Raw genomic sequence first — 26,031 nt, forward strand, 5'->3', positions numbered from 1 at the left:
GTTCCCCTAGAGAAGCAGGTGGGCGCGGGGGGAGCTGCTCCTGCACTCCAGCACCCCTGCACCCCAGCACCCCTGCCCCCGGCACCGCTGCGCTCTAGCGCGCCTGCACCCTGGTCCCCACAGCTTTGCACGCCTGCGGCCCTGCACCCCGGTAGTCCTACATCCCCGCACCGAGGCGCACCTAGGCCCCGCCGCCCCAAAAGTCCGCCGAGCTGCCGGCCGGCGCTGTGTCCTCCTGGCAGGACCTCAAGACCCAGCCCCGCCGCAGTGGCGCCGCAGGACCATGGGAGGCAGACCTGCCTGTGCGCCATCCCTCCGCCAAGGGCGTCACCCTCATGCCCACAGGCTCCCAGCGCCTGCGTGGTATCCGTGGGGAGCCGGCTGGAAATGGCGTCCCGGGCTCCGGGAGCCGGAGGAAATGCTTTTATGATTTTATGCATCTTATCGGACGTGAGGAGCCCTGGTGTCGCAGTGGCTAAGTGCTCAGCTGCTAACCTAACTATCGGTGGTTAGAACCCCCAGCCGTTCAGGGGGAGAAAGATGTGACATTCTGCTTTCATAACGACTTACAGCCTAGGAAACCCTATGGGGCAATTCTCTGTCCTACAGGGTCGCTATGAGTCAGAAATGACAGCGGCAGGGTTTTTTTTTTTTTTTTTTTAATTGACATGTGATATCAGTTAACCGACTTGCAGGGTTTTTTCTCCCCTGTGCCCTTGATTTTCTTCCGCTGTAGATTTACAGAAGAAATGTAGCTTTTGGGACAACTTGGGATCGTGTATGGGGAGCGGGGAGCGGGGAGCGGGGGCGGGGGGAAGTTGGAGGATGGGGAGTGGTAGGTTCAGATGTGGAATTCTAGGTTGTTTAATCAATTTCAGGCCTGGACGGGGCAACTGGCTCGCTACCCGGCCCGCCGCCTGCTCACGTCGAGCTGGATCGTACGTTTGCCTCCTACCTTGAACGCTAACAAGGTTCCTGGCCGGAATCACCCCCTTAGTCTTCCTCCAGAGTTTTGTAGCCTCAGGTTCTGAGCGCACAATTCTTCCTAAAGACATCATTACGGAGTACTGCTACATTATTTCCTTTGCCGAAACACTAAATAAATTCTAGTATTTAATAGAAAATTCTTCCATCTAGAGATGGAACAAACTCCTGAGATTTTTTTGGAGAAGGTGTAGGCCCGCAAAGGAATTTCAGCAGAGCTAGGGCTGCAGTGGTCCTTGGCTATGTTGGAACAGCCTTTGGTCTGAAACATTTATACATAATACATGTGTCTATATAAACCAAAACCAAACCCACTGCCGGTCAAGTCGATTCCTACTCATAGTGGCCCTATAGGACGAGTAGAACTGCCCCATAGAGTTTCCAAGGAGCACCTGGCGGATTCGAACTGCCAACGTCTTGGTTAGCAGCTTTAGCACTTAACCACTACACCACCAGGGTTTCCGTGTGTCTATATACTTGCTTTCAAAGAGTGATTTTCCTTTCTATTCTGCCTGTCTCCCCACCCTCCTGGCCCCTGACCCCACATCGCCATCATTTCCTCCTTATCAGTTATACAGATTTTTCTTTTTTGTAGTTGTTTCCCAAGATGTGATTCCCACATAGGCATTTTTGTCCACTTTTTCCTTCCTGCACATCTTGATGTAATTCCTGCAGACTTTCTGGGGTAAAAAAAAAAAAAAAAAAATTTTTTTTTTTTTTTTCTGGGGTAGCTCTAATTCGCGGTCTGTGTCACACCCACCACCAGGGTGTGCTGTGTTTAATCAACAATTCCTCTCCGGGTTGATACTCATTTATTGCCACAACTTCTTGTTTTCCACAACCCATAACTGGTTTTGAATTTAGACGTAAGCATTTTAATGCTTTCTGCGACTCCCTTGGATTATAGAAAGGGACTGATGTTCTGGGTAAAATGGCAGATAGCCAGACGCTTATCAGGACGGGCTGAATGGGGGCCTCTCTACTGAAAGGGGTCAGGCAGTGTTTGACTAAGATTAGAAAATAAGAACAAAAGGCCCAAACCTCGAACGGCATCTTTTCAAAACTGGATTCACCTTCTACACCTCTCCTCTCCAGTTTGCCTTTGTCAGTGATGACACCCATCCAACCACCCATGTTCCTACAGAAAACCCAAACCGCGGTCATCTGCTCCCTCCTCCTTCCTGCCCTGCCCACCCTCCCCCGTTCTGAGCCAATGACCACAATTCTCTTCTTTCCTCCTCATCACTTGTCTGGTCAATCAATCCCCACAGCTGTTCTAAGGACCTCCACCCTTGCCCTTGACCTCCCTGTGACCAGTCCATGTTTCTGCAGCTGGGTGTTGTGACATTCCATGGCCTGGTCATGTCTCTGTCCTGTGTAAACCCCTTGCTATGCACACAGACACTCCACACTCCATTCACAATTGTGGGCTTGCAGCTCTGGAACACCTTGCTGCTGTGTCTCTTGCTCTGGGCCTTGACTCCTCTTTCTACCAGGAGTGTTGCCTTCTATCCTCTTGACAGGGTTACTTCTGCTAGTTCTCAGCTCTGGGTCTTCCTTGCTCCCTTTCCTCTTGTTTGTAGAGCACATTCTCTTACTCCGGAAAACATTACAGAGGAAGTCAATTGGTAATAGCAAGTTCCCTGGTGTCTCTGTCTCCTAGGGCTGCCCTAACAAGATACCACACAGTGGGTGGCTTTAAAACACAGAAATTTAATGCCTCACAGTACTGGAGTATCAGGTCTGTGGATTCCTTCTGAGGGTTCTGAGAGAGAGACTGGTCCGTGCTTCTCTCCTAGCTCTCGGTGGTGTTTGCCAATTCTTGGCATTCCTTTGCTGCTTGTAGACGCGTCTTCTCATAGGGCCTTCCCCTGTATGTGACCCTGGCTTCACGTCTGTTCTCCCCTTACGTAAGATACCACTCAGAACGAATCAGGACCCAGCTGCCTGTATGACCTCATGTTAACTTAACACATCTTAAAAAAAAAGATCCTATATTCTAGTAAGGCCACGTTCACTGGTACAAGGATTAGAACCACAGCAAACCTTTTTTCTGGGTGCACAATTTAGACCCTAACACTTGGTAAGCATGCAATTAGACATTGCACAGTTTATGGAAGAGTCTTAGTGGCTGATGGCATCCAGAGAGCCTGATTCTTCGGGTAGCTTGAAGGTAATCAGAAATTGATGGCAGTGCTGGCGACACTGAAAAGCCTTCTGCTTTTTGATCTTCCCTTTTCTAGAGTCGTGCCGTCAACCTATATTTTGTTAAGGTATCACCTCTCTAGAGATCACTATCGTTGACAATGACTTCAGTCTTGTGACCTCAGTCACACGACTATCCCCTGAGAGCTAAAGCATCAATATCAAACCGAAGCTGAGAAGGAAGTGTGCTGGTTTTCTCCCCGTTTTTTGGTGTGGGAGATGTTGTCAATTTTAGACAAACAATCAGAGAGGTACAACTTGAAACCAAAGGATGTGCATGGTACCAAGCAAGCCCCTGTTGAGTTGGAGACCATGTTATTGTAAATGACAAGGTTAAAGCGAAGAACCAAGTTCTGTGATCTGTGAGGAGGCTCTGGTCATACATTCACTTCAGTGCACTGGGAAAGAAACCCTGACTGGCTTGGGTTGGCATGATGTAATTGTTTGAGAATTATACACGTATATAGTGGATCAAACCCTTAGAATTTATTATTGCTTCTTTTGCTTCAAGTTTAGATATATATACAGTAGTAGGTATATTTATACTGTAGGTAATTGGTTTATGATTATCTTAAATTATGTAAGATATTGTGACACACGAAATATCTAAAAGATTAGCATGATAATTGAAATAGAAATGTAAAATCGAGTAATTGGTTTTGATGTAATAGTTTTAGGGGGCAATCGACTCTTTATTAGATGGTTATTGCCATACTACAGTGTCTGACAAAGTCTGCCATGGAAGCAGTGCCAGTGACCCACGGTCAGCCACAAGATTTTTGATGTAATTTTTAAGTTAAAAAGGATAGAAAATTGTACAAAGTTTCTATTTAGTATTGGACTATTAAAAGAAAATTAATATTCACAGTATTTAAATTTAGCTATTCAAATCCTCATGGAGGGTAGAGTTGCAGGAAACTCACTTTCTAGAAGCATGGTGGCAGTAATGTGGAGCTGGCCCTGGGTAATGGCAGCAGCTAACCTTGGTATCGTTTCACCTTAGTTGTTTGAGGTTGCCTCTATGCTTGCTCCCCAGCCCTACAGGTGATCCTGTAAACCATCCAATACCCTCTTAATAATTTCCTTGCTTTGTTAGCTCAGCCACAGATGGACACATGGATATGTGGGTATGGGTGGTTTGGGCTTGCCTAGAATCCACTCCCTCTCCTCCAGGTGGTGCTGGTCCCAGCCACAGGTGGGAGGACGAGCACTGTGCGCAAGTCTGAACCACTCGGTGTACCTACTCCGTTTCTCTGGTTATGGCAATGACCTCAGGGATCGGCAGGACATCCATCTAGACCAACAAGAGTCAGTCCAGGACTTTTGTTGGAACATTTGGAAGAGAGAAGCTCTTTTCTGGTAGGCTTGGATCTAGGTGCCATAAGGGATCAAACGGTCTGAGGAAGAAGGAAACCATGCCAGAAGAAAGCAGCACTGAGAGAAGAGGAAGCCCATCCCCAGAAGACATGTACAAGCCCTGAGAGCTTGCTCTGTCTGAAAACATCTAGGCTAGACACACTGTTTCAGGAGCCAATAAATCTACCTCCACCATTTTTCTTGTTTTCAATTAGATTTTGTCACCGGCACCCAAATAATACTGACACATCAAGATAAAACATGAATTGTACTTCCTGGAAATGTTATTTTCACAATTTTATTAAAGTGTTACATTGATATTTGCTTGAGTTGATGAAAATCAACCCATTTATTTTACATCCTATATTTGGGAACTGTTTTAGTCATCTAGTGCTGCTGTAACAGAAATACCACAAGCGGATGGCTTTAACAAAGAGAAATTTATTCTCCACAGTCTAGTAGGCTACAAGTTCAAATTCAGAGCATCAGCTCCAGGGGAAGGCTTTCTCTTTCTATTGGCTCTGGAGGAAGGTCCTTGTCTTCAGTCTTCCCTTGGCCTGGGAGCATCTCAGCGCAGGAACCTCAGGTCCAAAGGACGCACTCTGCTCCTGGCACTGCTTTCTTGGTGGTATGAGGTCCCCTGCTCTCTGATTGCTTCCCTTTCCTTTTATCTCCTGCAAGATAAAAGCTGGTGTAGGCCACACCCCAGGGAAACTCCCTCTACATTTGATCAGGAATGTGACTTTAGTAAGGGTGTTACAATCCCACCCTAATCCTCTTTAACATAAAATTACAATCACAAAATGGAAGACAGCCACACAATCCTGGGAATCATGGCCCAGCGAAATTGATACACACATTTTTGGGGGGACATAATTCAACCCATGACAGCGACTATGTTGTTGTCTTAGCTATCTATTGCTGCTATAACAGAAATACCATAAGTGGGTGGCTTTAACAAACAGAAATTCATTTCTCACAGTTAGGAGACTAGAAGTCCAAAATCAGGGTACTGGCTCTAGGGGAAGGCTTTCTCTCTCTGTTGGCTATCACAGAGAAGGTCCTGTCTCTTCAGCTTCTATTTCTTGGCTCCTGGGGAATATTCCCGCGGTATGGCACCTCTCTTCTGCCATCTCTTCTTGCTCCCTTGCTTGTTTAATCTCTTATATCTCAAAAGAGATTGACTTAAGACACACCCTACACTAACACTGTCCCTTAACATAACAAATTAAACCCATTCCCAAATAGAATTATAACCACAGGTATAAACCAAAACCAAACCAAACCCACGGCCATCAATTCAGACTCATAGCGACCATATAGGACAGAGTAGAACTCCCCCACAGAGTTTCCAAAGAGTGGCTGGTGGATTCGAACTGCCGACCTCTTGGTTAGCAGCCGTAGCACTTAACCACTATGTCACCAGGGTTCCCACCACAGGTATAGGGGTTAGGATTTACAACACATATTTTTGGGGGACACAATTCAATCCATAACGGTTGTTGTTGGTTGCCACTGAGTTGATTCCGGCTCACAGTGATCTGATGTATATGGAGTAGAACTGCACTCTGTAGGGTTTTCGAGGCTGTGGCTTTTCACAGCCTTACTTCCGAAGTGCCTCTGGGAGGGTTTGAACCACCAATCTTTTGGTCAGTAGTACAGCACTTAACCATTTGTACCACCCAGGGACTCCAAGAACTATGTTAGATAAGGCAATGGTCGTTACTGCAGCTCGTTTTAGTTAACCAAGAATAAATACGCAAAAACCAAACCCATTGGTGTCGAGTTGATTCCGACTCGTACCGACCCTATAGGACAGAGTAGAACTGCCCCATAGAGTTTCCAAGCAGTGCCTGGTGGATCCGAATTGCTGACCTTTTGGTTAGCAGCTGTAGCTCTTAATCAACACACCACCAGGGTTTCCAAAGCAAGAATAAAACCAAAACCAAACCCAGTGCCTTCGAGTCGATTCCAACTCATAGCAACCCTATAGGACAGAGTAGAACTGCCCCATAGAGCTTCCAAGGAGCGCCTGGCGGATTCGAACTGCTGACTCTTTCGTTAGCAGCTGTAGCACTTACCCACTACTCCACCAGGGTTTCCAAAATAAGAATGGGATTGACTAAATATAAATGACACAAAAGGTCAGGAAGAAATTTCTACTATTATTTATTTTATGCTAGTCTTCACTCAGGTACAAGGGTTAACAATCATACTTTTCTGTGGAAGGCCCATCTCATCATTGGTCTGTGTAAAGGTTCCTCTCTTGTTTATTTACACACACATTTATATATATACACATACATACATTATGTAGGTATATGTATGTGTGTATATATGTAAAAAAATTTTTTTTTTTTATATGTATGAGGAGCCCTGGTGGCGCAGTGGTTAAAGTGATTGACTGCTAACTGAACCCAGCTGCTCCATGGGATAAAGATGTGGCAGTCTGCTTCCTTAGATTTATAGCCTTGGAAACCTTATGCGGATACCGTGAGTTGAAGTTGATTCAACAGCAGTTTTTTTTTTGTGTGTGTGCATATGTATACATTCTTGCATTCAGAGAATAAATCTTACCACAAGAAGATTTTGAAAAATACTCTGGCATTCAGTTATCTAATTTCTATTTGGGATTTTTTTGATCTGGGTTTATAAGTGTGTATACTTTCTTTTCTTATGTAAATCTTTTGCTTTTGCATCAGGATTATACTATTCTCATAAACTCAGCAACTTTCACTCTTTTTCAATTTGTATAAGATACAAGTTGACTGTCCTTAAAAGTTCCTTAGAACACAAACGTACACCTATTTGATCTTGCACTTTTTGGGGGGGACAGATGGTCTCTAGCTCTTATTTCAATTTCTTTGATACATATTAGTTTGTTTGAGCGCGGTATTTCCTCTTGCAAAATTTTGACATATATGTTCTAGAAGTCTAAAAAAAGTCTACCCACTTCAAATTGGCTTTCAAATAACACATAGTTTTTCATAACTTTCTTATTTAAAAACAATTTTGTTGTATACAGAATTATTTCCACTTCAGTATCCAATCTTTACAAAGCTAAGGAAGTTTCCTTCCATTTCTAGATTGGTAAGTGTTTCCGTCTTTCTTTGTTAATAATCACAATGCTAAACCTTATAGAAGTTTTTTCCTGCGTTAGATAAAATAATTATAGATGTTAAAAAATACGATTTATAATGTGTTTATTTTTCTCTCTCTCTCTTTACTTCTTTTAATTTTGTTCATCTTCCTGTTTTTTTTTCCTTCTGTATTTAATTGATTTCTATTCTTTTATCTAAATTTTCTTATTTCTCATTTGAGTTGAATGGCTAGTTCCTTTTCTTCTTCTTTTTTCCTCCTGATAGGTGAGCTTTAATAAATAGATTTCTTTTTAAATATGGTTTATTTGGGTCCCACACATTTTGACACATAGTAATTTCAGTTTTTTTTGTTTTTTAATTTCAGTATAATTCTCTTCTAGGAATTTCTTATTTTCTAAAATGTTCGTATCTTAAAACTTAACACAATAGAATTAGTATAAAATTACCATAAATGACAAAGAAGGACATCACATTTTGGGACAAGAACACTAACTTGGTCAAGCCAACAAATGTGCACTTAAGACCACCTCAAAATTTATCAGAGAACAACTGATCAAAACTCATGCCGCACCGTAAAAATCGGCATTGTTGCCGGGGATTTTAACACATGTTGTTCAGAAACTGAGAAATCAACTACAAAAGTAAGCAGAGTTATCGAATAGCTGAATAATACAATTAATGACCTTGAGCTTTTAGAAATATACTCTACAGGGAACTCATTTTCATTTTGAGTATATAGGGAACACTTAGAAAAAAAATCCATCTGTTTTGTCATAAAAAAAGGCTCATTAAATTCCCAGCTGTCCCTACCAAGGAGACCATGTTCTGCATCCCCAGTGTATAAAGCTAAAAATTAATAACAAAATTTTACTTGTGAATTCCATTTATTTGAAAGCCAGTGATATAGGTTATGCTTGGATTAAAAAAATAAATCATAGATCCCAATAAGAAGAAAATACTACCTATAAGAACATACGTAGCAGAGTCATGCTGTACTTAAGAGTAAAATTTATAGCTGCAAATATGTATATCAGGAGTGAATTCAGGTTTAAAACAATTTTTCAAGTGTGTATTTCTGAAAACCTAGAAAATTATTACCACATTACATTAATTGCAATTTATGTGTGATACTTACCTTTTTTTTTTTTTCAGTACTTCATCATTTGTTTGTCTAATCACGGGTATTCCTGTCTTGAATTTTTTTTTCTCTTCCACCTGAAGGTGAGACCATATTTTTTCTCAAACAGAAAAATACAAATGGAAATTGGGAAGAGTCTTTATTTTATGGCAGTTTGGCAGCTTTGTGCAGGTATTAACCTGATGGGTGACTTTTAGCCTCTTCTTATGTAAAACGATGGGATTGGACTGAATCATCCCAAACACATCTCTCAGCTTTAACATTCTATGATCTCTCTTTTTTTTTTATTTGAACATGGAATATTTGAAGTAATACTGCGATGACTTCAAATGTACCTTATAATAGATGTATTTCTTAGTCCTGTTTCTGCCTGTTATGAGCAATGAAAATTAATTACACTAGATTCCTTTTCCATATGCCAGACATGGAATTTCCTCTGGGTCATATCCTCTGAATCTACACATCCTGTGTCTTCAATCATTTTGTACACATGGTTTAGTCTCTGTTAACATTTCTTTCTGTAAAACACGGGGCCCTGGTGGTGCAGTGGTTAAGACTTCGCCTGCTAACCCAAAGGTCCGCTGTTCGAATTGACCACCCACTCCTTGGAAACCCTATGAGACAGCTCTGCTCTGTCCTGTAGGGCTGCTATGAGTCGGAATTGACTCGACGGCAACGGGTTTGGTTTTTTTTTTTTTTTTTTTAAATAAAATACTCATGAACTACACAAATTAAACATGGAATTTCAATTTCTTATAATTAGAATCCTTTATTCCTATTCTATTCTGGGGGCAGTGGTGGCTCAATAGTAGAATTTTTACCTCCTTTTTTTTTTTTTTTTTTTAGGCCTGGGTTTGATTCCTGGCCAATATACCTCAAGTGCAGGCTTGCATGTTACCGTGATGCTGAACAGGTTCAGTGGCACTTCCAGATTAAGAGGACTAGGAAGAAAGATCTGGAGATCTACTTACGAAAAATCAGGCGGTGAAAACCCTATGGATCAAAATGGTCCAGTCCCATTGTGCATGGGGTCTCTGTGAATTGGGGGCCAGCTCTACAGCAGCTAACAACTCTATCAGGTGTCTATCTTTCTCTTCCTTTTTTTTTTAAACCAGTTTATCACAGTCATGTAGAAAACACTCCAATTTTTTCATAGTTGCCAATTTAACCTATAATCAACATAAAATATTATCTTGTGAAGAAAGATGATTCAGAATCTAGCAAAATTTGGAGTTTACTCCTCTTGTGATGAGACATCCTTTATTTTTTGACGTCACTGAGATGGGAATTCAAGAAAACCAAGATAACCATGAATGGCAAGTGTCCTACGATCTTTCTGGTATCTATTAAATGTGACCAAAAACTAGGTATCTTCGATTTTCTGAATGGTTCAAAATGCAGAAAGACGAAGAAGAGGGAACACATCGTTGCCTTCCCTACACGCGAGCCCTGTACCCAGACGGTACCAGTGTAAGTTCCCAGTCTTCTGGAGGTTGAAGAGGAAGGTCCTAGAAGAGACAGGGAGACTGGACGGCGAAAGGCCAGGTTCCTTGCAGCTCTGTCTTGGGAAGTTGAGAGGCAAGCACAGCGCAGCTGAGATTCTGCTGGCGCTGAGGAGGACGGGTGGTTAGTCAACGTTTGCCATTCCGTATTTCCAAAAGTCTCCTATACACACATTTTTAAATTAGTGGATACTTTTTTGCTGAGCCACTGTCCCATTATGGAGCCTTTAAGTCCCCCCCCCCATTTTGTCATTGGTAAAAATAGTGATATGACAAGTATTCCTCAAAAATAAAAGAAAGATTCCCACAGGTTCTTCTTCAATTTCGGGGTTTTTGGGGGGGATGTATTTTGAGAAAAGGATTCTAAAAGTTCCAGAGCTTAAGAAAAAAACCTGAAAGTCCCACATGTTCACTGTTAAATTGGTTCCCAGAAGGGCCATAATTTAGATTACCAACAGAGCCTGTTTTTTTCCTTCTGCTTAGGTCGCTATGAGTCAGAATCGACTCGACGGCAAAGGGTTTTAATATTGAAAAATGGAGTCTCATTTTATTTTTCCATTTCTTCATAACTGGTCAGAGTGTACATTTTTTCTCAAGTCTTTTTAGTCATTTGCATTTTTTTTCTGTGAACTGACAAATCACACGGGGAGGGGAGCTTGGTAGTTTTCCACTGTACTTTTCCTTACCTAATTTTTGGAGCTCTTTGCATTTTTGTGGCTAAAAATTTCCAAGTTCGGTCGTTTGTGTTTAACTATTGTTCCTGCAAATTCTTCCCCAACCACAGAATTAATCCATCACGGAGTCTGTTCAATTTTTTTTTTTTACTTCCAACGGCTCCCACTAGGTTTACTGACCAGGTTACCCAGGCTTGAAAAGCTTTTCTCCTTCTGACCATCGATACACAGAGCTACATATACCTTCCACCTGCCAAGCTAGCACATCCTGTGTTGGAAGAAAATACACAAATTAAAACAAAAACTATTCAGAAAACTCTACATTTGTATGGAATACCAAGTTCGTTTAAATTTTCTTTAAAATTACATAATGTTAAATTAAAATTTTTTTTTAATTAAAAAAAATTTTAAACAATTTTTTAAACTACGTGCCTGGATATTTTGGGTCAAAATAGACCAAAAACGAACAAACGAAACCCCAGATTGCGTCCTCCAAAACACTTTTTTTTTTTTTTTTTAAAGAAACGCTATGAAATCCCCTGGGGCAAGGTTGGGAGCCTGTCGTCTGGGTCTCCTCTGACGTCCTGCACCACTGAGTTAAGCCTCTGGATGCCACGAGGCAGGGGCGACGCGGGGCGGGCAGTGGACTCCAAGGCCGGGTGCCCGGGGTGCAGAGCCGAGGCCGGACCGGCTCACGCAGGGCGGGAGGGCAGCGGCGGGGGGGACCGGGGGGCGCGCAGCGGGGGTTCGCCAGCCCCGCCCCAGCCCAAGCGGCCTTGCGCCACGGGGTACGCACTGGCAGCTCAGGTCCTAGCAGCTTACAGAAATCACTTGGCTTATCCCAGTAATAAGTAAGCTTTTTTCCCACTCTCGCACAGGATTCAGTTACGGGAAAAATTCTGGTCCCTGTCGGGTTTCAGAAGGGGACGTGGGCTGGCGCGGCCTGCCGGACTCCAGCAGCGAGGCGCACCGCTGCCAGGACCCGGCGGTCACGCCCCATCGGAGCAGCCTGGGCGGCTCCGCGGAGGCGGCTCTGCGGCGGCGCGGCGGCTCGGCGGCTCGGCGGCTCGGCGGCTCGGGCCTCGGGCCTCCAGCTCTGCTGCGTGCTCTTCTCCCGCTCTCCTCGGCTTCTGCCCTCGCCGAGGGCCGCGCTCGCAGCCCTGGAGGACCTCGCGGCCCCCGAGGCGGCCGCCTGCGCCATCTGCCAGCGCACGTTCCGCGAGCCGGTGCGCGCCGACTGCGGCCACCAGTTCTGCCGGGCGTGCGTGGTGCAGTTCTGGGCCGAGGAGGACGGGCCCTTCCCGTGCCCCGAGTGCGCCGACGACTGCTGGCAGCGCGCCGTGGAGCCCGGCCGCCCGCCGCTCAGCCGCCGCCTGCTGGCGCTCGAGGTGGCCGCCGCGGGGTCCGCGCGCGACGCCCCGGCCAGCGAGGCCGCGCTGCAGCTGCTGTGCCGCGCCGACGGGGGCCCGCTGTGCCGCGCCTGCCGCATGGCCGCCGCGCCCGAGCCGCCCGAGTGGGAGCCGCGCTGGAGGAAGGCGCTGCGGGGCAAGGTTCGCCGGCCCCGGGTGTCACCGCCCACACCGCGCCGTGTCCTGTCGTCCTGCCCCCTAGGACCCCCGGCTGCGTCCTGTCGTCTTGCCCCCTAGGACCCCCGGCTGCGTCCTGTCATCCTGCCCCCTAGGACCTCCGGCCGTGTCCTGTCGTCCTGCCCCCTAGGGCCCCCGGCCGCGTCCTGTCGTCCTGCCCCCTAGGACCCCCGGCCGTGTCCTGTCGTCTTGCCTCCTAGGACCCCCGGGTGTGTCCTGTCATCCTGCCTCCCCTTGACCCCCAGCCGTGTTCTGTCATCCTGCTTCCCCTTGACCCCCGGCCATGTCCTGTCATCCTGCCTCCCCAGCCCCTGGCTGTGTCCTGTCACTCCCCCCAGCCGTGTCCTGTGAACTCTGCCCCCTGTCCGTGGCCCTGGATGCCCCCATAGAACTCCTGTCTCTTCACTGTCAGGCACTGTGGTTGCCCGCCCTGCATGTGGACATGATGCCCTTCTACAGGCAGCCCACCGCTGCCCTCCTTCCTTCAAAATCCCCATGTTTCTATTGTGTGGGTGATGAAGATGTTAGCCCCTTTGTCGTTTAGCGTGTGCGCTCCCAGCCCGGCCATCCTTCTAGTTCGATTCCCACTGGATTCCCTCCCGCCCCCCAACACACCACGTTCTTGAATCTTTCCCGATTTCATGAGCAGTTTTATGGCGCTCCTGCCAGTTGGTATATAAATAGGCCTTAAGGCTCAGCCCTTAGAGGGGGAATGCAGGATTGTTTGCCCAAAGAACAAAGACTGATAGCCAGACCCTGAGTACAAAACCATTAAGGTCTGGTACCTGCTTGCCAGAAGGACAAAAAACAAAACAAAACAAAACAAAAAATAGCATATTTTAGTGGATACCTTATTGGGCTTTACAGAGATAGCTCATCTGTGCCTTAGGGTAATCCCAAGGGGGTGGTGCTGGGATCTTCACCTAGTTAATGTGTGGGGAAACAGGTAGGGCAGGGAGTCTGCACGCCCAGCTCCTGGGTGAGGTGCTGTGCTGAGCTTTCCTCTTCCATTGGTGGGGGCTTCTCCCATCTGGATCACAGAAACCCCAGTTCCTAGCCAAGGAGGGCTTCCAGAAGGCTGTGTGGTCCCTTTGTATAGACTATATTCTCGGTGGAGGAGGAATACTTAGAAGTGAATTTGGAAGATGACCTAGACAGCCACCTTAACTCTGGTGTACCTACCAGTCTGAATTCCTTTCAGAAAAAGCATGAGCATGTGTGTTTTAGCAGATGCAGCTTCTATCACTGGACTTGTGACTGTCAGTAAACACCGTGAGCCTGGAGAAGGAAGAGCTCATGTTCAGTTACCAGGTTGATTTCTTAGTAAGTTTTTCTGTCAGATTGCGTTCTGGAAAAGGTTTAGTCAGGCTCACTATGGAGAGACCTGTTAAAGTGGGAACCATCTTGCCACCTGCAACCCTTTACTTGTTTATAATCTTGGGCAAGCAAAAAGTTGCTTGGGTGTCATTTATGGGAAAGTTAGACTGAATCAGGTATAACGCCCACCGTGTGTACTAGGCTGGGCATGAGGTGGAGGCCACAGAAAGTCAGTATGACTTGGACCTTCAGGATTCCTGAGGGAAATTGTCTCCCACTGTGCAAATAACCAGCCTCTCTCTCCCAGGAGAATAAGGGATCTGTGGAGATCATGAGGAAGGACCTGAAGGATGCTCGAGATCTGCACGGCCAGGCAGAGTCGGCAGCTGCTGTGTGGAAGGCAAGTGGTTGATCAGTTGGCAGCCTCAGGCTCTGAGTGAAATCCAGACATCTCTGCCCTTCCTCACGCATGCTCCTCACGTTTCTCTGGACAAAGGAAAGTGTATTAAGCAAACTAGGCTGACTGAACTGATGGGCAGCTGCTTGGCTTAGTCAGTTGGAGGAAGGCATTTTGAAGCAGTATTTTTCTAGAAATTTTTGTAGGTATTTCACAAATATAATTTAGTCTAAGTGTGTGTTTCATAAGTACAATGTAGCTTATGTGTTTGGGGATTCTCTTTTTCCTCCATGTTTTATGTGTATAGGGTATTCGGCTAAATCCAGCTCGCTTTTTGGTAAGCAACCCTTTGTAATACTCTTGATTTTGATCTGAAGGCAGCACAGTTATTTCCATACAATGACCTAGTTGGAAGGACTTTGCGTTGCTTTCCTGTGCTGCTTTGTTGTGCTTTCCACAACAATATGTCTCATGTAACAGGTACTAGAATTACCTTAGATTACTCACTAAGAAAACTACCAATGAGTTTAATTTTTTATTTTTTTCTCCATGTAGTAAAATTTGCACTGCTTCTTCAGGCTTTTGTAACTTTCCTATCAGCCCTTTTTTTTTTTTTTTTTTTTTTAACATGTCAAAGCGGAGTGCTTTTTAAAACTGGAGAAGCTCTCTGCTTGTGAAGCCTGCACTATCCGTGTAAAGACCACTAGTCCCACCCCATGGGGCAGTCCTCTGTCCTAGCTCCCACTCAAACCCCGGCCCCCACTCTGTGGAGCCCTGAAGTGCATGCCTTACTCAGACAGCCATGAAAAGTGGTAAATTGGATACATGGTGCAAATCAGACCCCGACAGTACATGCCATCCTTGGTGAACCTCTCTCAGGATCTCCCTTCTGATAACCATAGTGGTATGAACTGGGGCCAGAGGATACAGAGGATTTGGGGCCCTCCAACTTTTCCAATAACCCTATACCTTCCCCCTGCCCCCAGATACTATTTTTGCCCACACATTTTAGCAGATAGGGGCTTTTGATATGACCTTTTTATTTTGGGTAGAGACACTTAAGATGAAAGAGGCCTTCTAAACTCATGGGGTTGAGTTTGTGGAGTGCCACACTGGCCCATGAGCAGGGGCCCATGAAAATACTTTGAACCCAGGAACCTGGGCAGGAATCCCACTGTCATTTGTTTTCTGTGTCAGCAACAAAAGATGTACCCCTTCTTACCCCTGATGTCACTGTTCCTCTGGCCCAAGGTGAGGTTGAAGAACTCTGAGAATCTGGTAAATTCAAAGAGTCTCAGCCCGCTGTATTCTCCTTTTTCTCTTGGTTAAGTATTTGTTGAAAAATGGCCAGAACGCTGAGTGGAAAGTCTAAATGTTTTAGGTGAAGGCCAGCACAATGATATTGGAGTTCAGGTAAGGATGTGGGGGAGGCATTAGAGAGCTGGGAGTGTATGTTGACCTGCACCGGTTTCTAGATCCAGCAGAAATGCTCAGGGGACATTTATCTTTTCCTCTCGTCTGTAGGAGTGGAAGACAGGGTCTTTGTTGATACCCAGGGTTCACGGTCATCAGCAAAAGACCATAGACATGCTGTATTAGTGTGTGGGAAACGCTTCACTCACATAGAGAAGAGCCAGAACGAGACCAGTTTCACTGGGGGGCACGGTTCTCCTGTGGCCAGCATGCTCATCCCACATGTGACTGGTGCAGGGCAGGTGTCTTCCGTTCACCCCTCTTGTGCCGTAGTACGAGAGACTGTTCCCTCCCTGTTGGGAACAGATAGAGAAGTGGGGTTGACCAGGTGCCATGTGGTGGCCATGCATGTGCAAGAGAAAGCCAGTGTGTGTCCAGAATGAGGATAAGGAGAAGGTACTGGAGGAGAGAGAGCAACTCAATTCCCAGCCTCCTTCAGGAATGTTCTGGGCCCAAGGCCTTTACTTAGGCTGCCGGGATGGGAGGCATAGAGGCAGACCATTCCCCCGACAGTCTTCAGATACAGCCAGTGCTTTACAGCAAACGTTCTTCTACCAGAGGTGAGGGTGTCAGTGGTGGGGAGGGCAGTAGATGCCGTTCCCAGGACAGGGCAGGGTATGTGCGTAGACATGCACCGAGGGCCTCTGTGGCAGGCTTGGAGACACCGACGTCCCCTCCTGACTGCCCGTCTGTAGGGCCACGTGATGGACCGCAGGAAGAAGGCGCTGACCGACTATAAGAAGCTGCGCGCCTTTTTTGCTGAGGAGGAGGAGCATTTCCTGCAGGAGGCAGAGAAGGCAGAGGAGGTGCCTGACGATGAGGGTGCTGATTCAGTGGAGAGATTCAGGACCCTGCTGCAGGCTGTCTCGGAGCTGGAGAAGAAGCACCGCAACCTGGGTCTCAGCATGCTGCTTCAGGTGTGTGCTGCTTACCCAGTTCTTGAGCCCCTCATCTCAGGTGGGTGTGTTCCTGTTCACACGCTTATGCTGATGAGGACAGCTGCCAAGGGCTGAAAAGAAGAGATTTGCATGTGTTCTCAAGAAACGTGTAATCTCAGAGATTATCAGATCAGAGCATAGATAGGAGAAATAGCAGCAAATATGTTAGCAGAGTGATTTACCAAAAGAAGAGGCTTAAAAAATACCGTGTGACTTCTATTTACTGTAGCCTTTCTATGAGTCGGAATCGGCTCGACGGCAGTGGGCAGTGGGTAGCCTTTTGGGAGTGGGTGATCCATGGAAGATGACTTGAAAGAATTTTAATCCAAGGAGTTTGGTATCCTAGGCTTTTGGGAAGGGAAATTTGATTAAGGGGAGATCTGTACCCCTAATGCTGAAGCAGCGTGGCACCTTGGCCCCTCACCCTGGGGATCTGAGGACAGGAACTGTGGTCATGGGGTTTAGGAGCAGTCAGGGCTGAATGAGCACCTGTGGCACCCCCTTATAAGTGCATTGGGTCAACGCCTCTCATTGGCTGTGTCCCATGGCTGTCTGGCTCTCATGCTAAACAGTCTTTTCATACTTTCTAATTCAGTTCCGTGCCTATGTGGAATTCAGGACCCACAACCGATTGACTCTGTGCTTTTTTCATCTGCATATATGATCCTGGAGTCTGCAACTCCTGGTCCTTCTCCTTTCCTATCTGATAGGTTTTGTTTTCACTTCTAGCAACACTAGTCAACGTAATCAGCTCTGAGCAGTTCAGCCGCTCATGGTTATTGTGGGCTCTGAGGCCTCTGGAAGACATTTGGGGGTTGGCATAGGGGAGGCTGTAGTTTTCCTTGGGCTCTGCTGTTTATAGACATGGTGGCCAGGAAGTGCTGGTGCTGGAAATCCCTGAGCGTGTTCATGTCTCTCTTCTCTCCTGTGCAGTGATGGCGCTGGCCCAGCAGGAGGGTTCTCTCCTGGAGCGTGAGGCAGAAGAAAGTGCTTCTACACGCTGGCTCGCAGGCCCTCCCTCTGCCCTTCCTTGAGGCCTCCGTCCAGGCCCCTGGCTGTTCTTCATCCCAGGGCCCTCTCCACTTGAACCATTAACATGTAGACACGGGGAAAAGCACCTGTGGGTGCCCCTGCCATTGGTTGTTCGAGATAGTAATTTTCAACAAACCGTTCGTTTTTCATTTTTTCTGAGGTGTTAATATTTTTGAGGCTGCAAACGTTTTTATAGTAGAGGCTTGTCACAGGGGAGACTTTAGCCCAGTTGTGTTTCATCTTTTCATAAAACTCCTGTCGCTGATACATTTCATCAGAAATTTGCCTGGAGTCTCAGTTGCCCATGATGATGGTCTAGATTCTTGCGCCTTGGGACATTTCTCTCAGATGCCAAGGGAACCAGATCCTGTACGTTTTTAATGATTTGAGACAGGGTTGTTCTACTGGACATTCATACCCATGCCCAGAGATCATTTGGCAGATGCATAAGGCACATGCATTGAGGCTAAACTTGGGTTAAGCTTCAAGGAGGAGCCATTACCAAGGGGGCATCATGACTCCTGGTGGGGAAAGAGGGAGGCACCTGAACTACCATCAGCAAAGTAAGGGCTTGTCTGCCTTCCACTGTCACTCTGGCTCCCAGTCCCCGACAGTGTATGCTATCAGAGAGATGTGCCTACAGTGTGGAGTCCACAGAAATGTCTGCCCAGGCTTCCTCATGGGCCCAGAGAAAGCCCAGACTGGCACTGATGCAGATCCACCTCGGTGTTGGCAGCAGGAAGCTGATCGCTCCTGTGAGCTTCTGCCAGGGCGTTGTACTGCTACAACCGCATCTTTGTTGTTTTGTGAGTGGAACCCAACCTTCCAGAAAAAGGGGAGAAAGGGATGGAAGGGGGTGGGGAGCAGAACAAAGGAAGGGAGGAAGAAGAATATTTTGACCCCCCCCCCCATATAGGAGGCATCCATCTCCTGAGGTGTGCCTGCTGGGAGTGGTGCAGGTACCATTACCCTTTATCCTTAGACCTCTTTCCCCACCTCTGTTGGCCAGTTTTACCTGTTGGCCATTCTTGCCTGACTTGTACTTCTCATTTCTTTCTTCATTGTCTGTCCTGCCTCAAGCCTAATGGAAGATTTTTTAGGCAGGGAGGAAGCAGTGCTGGGCTGGAAGTCTGAGGCCCCCAAGCTGTGGGTGGGTGGTCCATCTCCAGATCATGACAGCTCTGAGGAGCTCATGGGGTCGCCAGGCCTCACTGTGGTATTCTGTCTCATGGTACCCCACTGCTTGTTACTGCTATGTGTTTCCTGTGATACATTACTTTAGTAAGCTGTACGATTTGGTAGTAGTGCATTGTGTATGGCATCCATGTGTATATAGATTAGTCTAAGTTAGAAGAACGCAGCACAAAGTAGACAAAAATGAGAGGTCTGAGAATGTTGATGCAGATATGCATTTAGGGTTGTGTGGGTTGAGCACTTGAATTCCAGCCTGGCTGTAGGACAGGATACTGCTGTCAGCATCGAGAGGTACCAGCTTGCTTGTTACTTAGATGCCTGCTGTCATGAGGGGAGAGGACTTCCTCATGGTGCCATTGTTCCACAAGAAGCAGGCGACACCAATGTCTTCATTCCTCTGGCAGCAGAGAGCCTCAGATGTGATGGCTTCAAGGGTCTGGTCAATGACATCCACACCACTGAGGGCCTGTGTGGGTGGGTGTTACAGTTCTGTGTAATGGTGAACCCGTTAAGCTAAGCTGTAACAGTGACTATTGTAAGAGGTCGTGGTTGTTAACGGTGGCTTACAGAAGAGCATGACTGAGTACTGTGGCTGAATCCCCTTTTAGGCACGCGTCACAGCGTACAGCCACACTGGCGTGCAGCCGTTGAGTGCTGGAGCAGGACGGTCAGAACCCATGTACACACTGTATAGTTGGAGGTGGTGGAGCAGACGTACTGGCCAGCAGGTGTCGGCCAGTCAGTCGATGCCTGCAGAGAAGACTGCCAGGGACGTAGCTCCGAGCTTTGTGTTCCATGCCTGTTCACTCTGGAAACTGGTTTTGGTGATCAATGAGCTGCCGTTAGGGGGGCCCATTTGTGTATATAGTTTTTCAGCCCTGAGGAATAATTGGCTTTTCATACTGATGACGTGTGGCATTTTTCTTGTGGCCTCGAGGAGTGTGCTGTCATCCTGACAGCTTGGAGGCACGCCTGCCTGGTGCCTGGGCAGGCTCTCACGTGGTGGCGAATAAAGTTGAGTTTGCTTCAGCCTGTTTGCTGCTTTATTCCCTCTTTCCCTTCTCTGTGTGTCAGCGTGGCCTCCCTCCCTTTGTGGCCCTTGTGAGGACTGTGAGCAATACAAGATGGGTCCTGCCTGCAAAGGACTCCGGGAAAGAGCTAGAGTACCTAACCAGGTGGTAACCTAAGCCAGGAAAAAAAATGCCAAACACCTGGCTCTCTGGTAACATCAATTGGAATCCATTTACTAGTACAAAACCAACCCTGTCCGTCACAGATAAGACTTTTTTTCTGGGTTCCCCTACATGTATCGTTGCACGTAAGCACTGAATATATAAACCCACACCCCATACTGCCTTGCGTGGTGGCCCTTTACCCGGGTGACTCGGTGCTTCAGCTGTCTATACTGAGAATCTTGGCTCCCACCTCTGTAAGTTCCCTAATAAAGCTAGATCTGACCCATTTGGTTTCTCTGCCTCTTTTTTCAGAATCTGACCTGTGCTCCTCAGCCGGTCCTGTGGGGTGTGGCACCCTGACAGTGTTTATGCAGGTGCTGCTTTGCCCTGCACGAAGGAGGCCTCTGTAGGTCCTGCACTTTTATAGAAGGTGGGGAAAGCTGCAGATTGTGTAATGGAAAGAGCAACAACTTCATCTAGATCTCACAATAGACCCTGCAGGTTATATGACCTTGGACAAGCCAATCTAATCCCTAACATCAGTGGTCAGCATTAGAGGAGCCCAGTGCACCTTTGTCCTCATCCCACCAGGCAGTGGCTGGTGGAAGTGGGTGTAAGGGGCCCATCTCGGCCTATCTGTTTTAAATAGGGGGAGCTTTTTGTTCAACAGTGTAGGGATCCTGGAAACTTCCCAACACACTGCAGGCCTTTGACTTTATCTTAATATTAGAGCAATTTTGGAGAATTGCAAATGAAAGCATCAGTGAGATACTGCTACCTTAGCTCTTTCAGATTGACTGATGTTAGATAATGCCAAGTGTCCATGAGGATATAGCATTAGTTGAACCCTCAGATTCTGTGAAGGGAAAGTAGACTGCTGCAGCCATTTTGGAGAACAATCAGTTCAAATACATGTGAGAGTTAAACCAGCTGTGAAGTTAGAGGAAATACAGACCACAGGACTGCCCTCACTTCTGATACCACTGTAAGTTTGGGGGGTTCCCAAAACCATCCTCAGTTTTCATAATTTGCTAGAGAGAGCTCACAGAGAGCTGTTGTACTCATGGCTATGGTTTATTATAGGGAAAAAATATGAATTAAAATCAGTCAAAGGAAAAGACACATAGGGCAGAGTACAAAATGTGGAATACAAGAGTACCAAACACGGAGCTCCCAGTTGTCCTCTCCCTGTGGAGTCAGGGCAATGTTGCTTTCCAGGAATTGACGTGTGACAATACGCTGGAGTATTGCCAACCACCAAAGCTCACTCACCTGAGCCCCAGTGTCCAGCATCTTTACTGGGACCCCATCATGTAGGAAGGTTGACTTTCTACTTGGCTGATCTCAGTTTCCAGCCCCTCGGGAGGTTGAGCTGCATGGCTCAAAGTTCCCACCCTAAATCACATTGTTATTATCTGTGTGGTCAGCTCCCACCCTAAATCTTACTGTTACTGTCTGGCTTGGCCCAAGGTTCCTCCCCTGCCCTCCCCCATCACATTGTTAGATTATTCAGTGTGACCCAAGAACCCCAGACAAGCAAAGATACATCAAGTGTGACATTCCAAGGTCTTAAAGAAGATCACCCCTCAGAACTGAGGGCAAAGAGCAGACTACTTTTTGGGCAGCTATCCAATCTGCATACCCTCCGATGTAGCAATCCCTCCTCTGAATTGGCATGCCAAAGAGATGCTAACACAGATCCCTGAGCAGACACGCACAAGGGTGGTTACTGAATCACTGTGGTGTCATGAAGCTGGAGGCAGCCGGGCTCCCCATGATTGAGGGAATGGGAAGTGAAACATGGAGAATGATCCAGCAGAATGAGTTTTGCTACAAGGTGTACACACAGATGTGCAGGAGACTAGATGTACACATACGGGATGTGCCAGAGAACTCCAGGAAGAGGTCAATTCCCAGAATGCAATTTCTTCCAAGAGTGCAACAGCCAGAGGAGGGTTGGGGCAGGCAGAGGAGTATTGTCAGTCCTAAGGACAGGGATGGACAATGACCTGTTAGGAAAGCCTGTGGATCAATTGCCTGCTAGCCATTGATGGTCAGAAATCTCCCCGCTCTGTTCTCCTATGGGAAATTAGAGCCACAGAACATGAGGAAGAAATATCCAGAGCTGCCGAGGTATTCAATGAGAAAGATGGCATCATTTTTCTGCCACTAGCAGAGAGGCTGTGGACCATTGATTGTTCCAAATGGTTTCCACAGATGAGATGTTTAAGCTCATAAAAACACCCCTTCTGTTCAACCAATAGTCCCAGGGACAAGGGTTAATAAAGACAGGCAGAGGAGAAGAAGATATTTATCATGTCTGAAACCCACGTGGTTAATACCTAGACTATGCAAGGAACTCCTGTGGTTCAAGAGCAAAAACAACTGGAATTAAAAAAAAAAAGTGGGCAAAGGGTATGAACAAGTATTTGCAAAAGAGAAAGCCAAAAGGCTTAGAAGCCTAGGAAGAGATATTCAAACTCATTAGTTTTGGGCACAATGAAAATTACACACTGTTAATGACTTTACACTGTGAGATTGGTGGAGAGGGGAAAGCTGCTTCCTGCCCCTCTCCTACACCACAGCCTGTCTGGCTTGGCTCAAGGTCCCCATCCTAAATCGCATTGTTAAATTATCTACTCATATCGCACTGTAGGTGGCTACAGATTGACGCAAGGTTCTGGAGCACCATCTGGCAGTCTTCTTTAAGGGCCTAATGACCCTGTGACCCAGCAGTTGTACTCTGAGTAATATATTCCAAAGAAATTCTCTCCCTGGGCCATAAGGGGATGTAACCTGGGTGTTTCACTTGCAGGATTAGGAGGTAAATTGGGGGGGGGGGTGAGGTGGGGTGTAGACCACACGGTACTTACTCTGCAACCCTTAGAAACAGATAAGATTGACACACAGCGACATTCAGGCATGATGCTGAATCACAAAATTAAGAAACAAAGTATAAAACATAGGACTATTTACCTAAGTACAAAATACGTGTACATAGAACATTTGTGATTTGCAATAACTCTTCAAACAGACAAACAAAACCCAAATGGATCCCACTGAACAGTTGCCAGTGAGGTAGGGAATGGAGAAAAGGACTGGTGGTGGAGGATAAGGGAGTAACAACCAACAGAAGGACCACAGCAAAGGCTACAGACAAAGGATCTCAGCGTGGGAGTAAGAACGGGAGCGGGAGCTGTCCAGCTGCTGATTTAGTCCATCCTGGGGCGGCCCTAGTTTAGGACTTCTTCTGTAAGAAAATGAGGTTTCCTGATCATTTATTTTGTTTGGGTTTTTGGTAACTAGTGGCTAAAATTGGTGCAAACGGCTAAGCTCAAGTGTTAGCCAAAAGGTTGGCAGTTCAGAGTCACCCAGAGGCGCTCAGAGACAAGCCTGGTGATCTGCTTCTGAAGGGTCACGGCCTTGAAAACCCTTTGGAGTGCTGTCCTACTCTGCACACACGGTGTCACCATGAGTTGGAATTGACTCAGAGGCAATGGGTTTAGTTTATTTTTTATGCCTACTGGAGATGGTTGGGAGCCACTGGAACGAATGTAAAAAGAATACTTTCATTATTATAACATGCAAGTCACCTAATTCAGTCTTTAAAACTCAAAATGGATCTCTGACAGTGTTACATTAGATTTCATGTGAGCTTACGCTCCACCTTCATTCTGAGATTTCTTATGAGGCTGCGCTCTGTCACCTCAGAATATTTTCTTTAATTTCTATCTCAGCCTTAAAGAATGTGGTTGTGAGATGATTCCCAGTAATGATAACTTTGACACCCTTTTGCCCTGGACCTCTCTCCAAGTTTCTTCAAGATCACAGACAGTATAAGTGGCTGTACCTACTCACAGCACGTCTAAAGACCAGTCTTAGCGTGCTCTTAACATTTTTTTCAAGAGAAAGCTGGTACACAGAAGGGGATTAGAGGTGACAAAAATAACTAAGTAACTGCTGAAATTACTCTGAAAATAAGCTTTTCACATTTGCCAGAGGGAAGCAGGTGTCCCAGATCCCCTTCCCTCCTCACCTGAGTTCCACAAATCAAATTACTCAAACAATGTATATCTGAGGTACTTTGTTTCTTAATGGGGATCTTTTCCAACTTGGAGATACACACTTTGAGACAAAGATTCTTTAAAGTCTTTTTTTAAAAAAATTCTTTTGGACTCTGAGGTTTCATCAAACCTCCATCTGTGAAGAGAGGAATGTGCAAGTAACTTCTGTTTTACAAATAAACATGGGAAGTGTTTATACTATTTAAAACAAAGGACTCTCAATTAAAACAATGTCATCAACAGAAGTCAGAGTTAAAAGTTCACAGGACACTGTTGTCAGTGGTTGCCGCCAAGTTGATTCCAACTCATGGTGACCCCATGTGTGCAGAACAGAACTGCTCCATAGGGATTCAAGGCTGTGACCCTTCAGAAACATCACCAGGCCTATCTTCTGAGGCACCTCTGGGTGGGTTCAAACCACCAACCTAGTAGTTGAGCACTTTCCCATTTGTGCCACCCAGGGACCTTCACAAGACATTCCCATTACCCATTGCCATCGAGTCGATTCTGGCTCACAGCGACCCTATGAAGACAGAGTAGAACTGCCCCATGGGGCTTCCCAGGAGCGGCTAGTGGATTGGAACTACCAACGTTTTGGTTAGCAGCCAAGCTCTTAACCACTGTGCCACCAGGACTCCCACAGGACACTGGCAATCTCTAAAGTCTTGTTTTAAAAAACAAAAACAAAAAAGAATTGGCAGATTAAAAAAAAAAAATCAACAGAAAAGTGAACAAGATGGAGAGCAAGACTCCTAGAAGTATGCCTCCTACTTGACAGAAGACCAAGACTACCCCTTTGTAAAAGTTTTCAATTCCACAGCTTGGACCAGCCATTGAATTAGGACTAAAAATGGTGTTTCTTCCTTTGCCAGTGCACCTTCTCTCTTTCCTTCCGAGATTCCTTTCCTTTGTTATTTCTGAAGGTTACATTCTCAAGGCCCAGCTCAGGAATTTCACCGATTAGGCCTTCTCTGGTTAGCTGCGGATCGTGCTCCTTTGCTCTCAGTTGGAGCCTGCTCCCTCACTGAGGTTCGCAGGTAAAGTACGTGTGTTAACTGGGGATCTCCGGAGTGCAGAGTAAAGTTCATGCTGCAAGGGTTATTTCTGTTTTACGAATTAGGAGCAGCTTGGGAAAGGTTAACCCGTTCTCAGGGTCGCAGACTTCTAGGTCGGTATATTGGAAGCTCTCTGTAGATCCTGCAGGAGGCGGCAGGAAGGCTGCACCTCGCCCTGCTGCCCCTCCAAGGGCTTCGCTTCGCCACCCAGTCCGGGCCGCGGGGGCGGGTTCGCGCCTCCGGACCGCGGTGGTTCTGAGCCAGGTGTTCGAGCCCAGACCCATGACAACTGCGATACAGTGACCGAGCGGCTTGCTGCCTGCTGTATTCGGGGCCATTAACCGTATAAGAAAACTAAACGTCAACACAAACTCAATGAAAAATGGAGCATGAATTGGGGGCTTAAAAAAAAAAAGCATCTACAACAGCTAAATTGAAAGATTAATTCCTTTGCTTTCAAACCAGCAGGGTCGATAGGGCAATTCTCGGACATGCAGGGGAAAGACTAATCCCAAACTGGACTCATCACGGTCATTTTCAAGGACACTTGCCCCTAACGGTGCACGTAGTGAGACACCAGACTCAGATCTATGCTCGCGGCGATCACAGGGCTGTATGTAAATGACGTGACTTTCAAGGTCATTTCTGATTGGCGCAACCCTCAGGGCTCGTCACCAGTAGAAACAACCAATGGCGCTACAAAGCTACAAAGTGCCTTTCTCCCACTGGTGACTCGGACATGCATAGCTTTGCCCAATGGCATGGCTTGGGCCGCGCACTCTACATGGCGTATAAAACCCCACTGTTCCGTGTTGCAAGTCTCTTGGATCACGACGTGTA

At 46.5% G+C, this 26,031-nt stretch overlaps 1 protein-coding gene across 1 annotated transcript; it reads left to right on the forward strand.

Moving 5' to 3' along the window:
- The first annotated feature begins 10,179 nt into the window (after positions 1–10,179).
- On the forward strand, positions 10,180–20,358 carry RNF187 (ring finger protein 187). Its single transcript, XM_064279746.1, has 6 exons — positions 10,180–10,254; positions 11,584–11,748; positions 11,839–12,510; positions 14,171–14,263; positions 16,429–16,650; positions 17,605–20,358. The coding sequence occupies exons 1-6, from the start codon at positions 10,180–10,182 to the stop codon at positions 17,605–17,607; spliced, it is 1,230 nt and encodes a 409-aa protein (XP_064135816.1). The 3' UTR covers positions 17,608–20,358.
- Positions 20,359–26,031: the final 5,673 nt, after the last annotated feature.

This window comes from Loxodonta africana, chromosome 2 (genome assembly GCF_030014295.1).
Source record: "Loxodonta africana isolate mLoxAfr1 chromosome 2, mLoxAfr1.hap2, whole genome shotgun sequence".
NCBI lineage: Eukaryota > Metazoa > Chordata > Mammalia > Proboscidea > Elephantidae > Loxodonta > Loxodonta africana.

What these genes read in the sequence shown, in the direction of transcription:
- RNF187 (XM_064279746.1), top strand. Translation starts at nt 10,180, where the DNA reads ATGCAGAAAGACGAAGAAGAGGGAACACATCGTTGCCTTCCCTACACG. An exon ending in AAGCGGCCTTGCGCCACGGG is followed by an intron (nt 11,749 to 11,838) that starts GTACGCACTGGC and finishes ACTCTCGCACAG; the next exon opens with GATTCAGTTACGGGAAAAAT. An exon ending in CGGCAGCTGCTGTGTGGAAG is followed by an intron (nt 14,264 to 16,428) that starts GCAAGTGGTTGA and finishes GCCCGTCTGTAG; the next exon opens with GGCCACGTGATGGACCGCAG.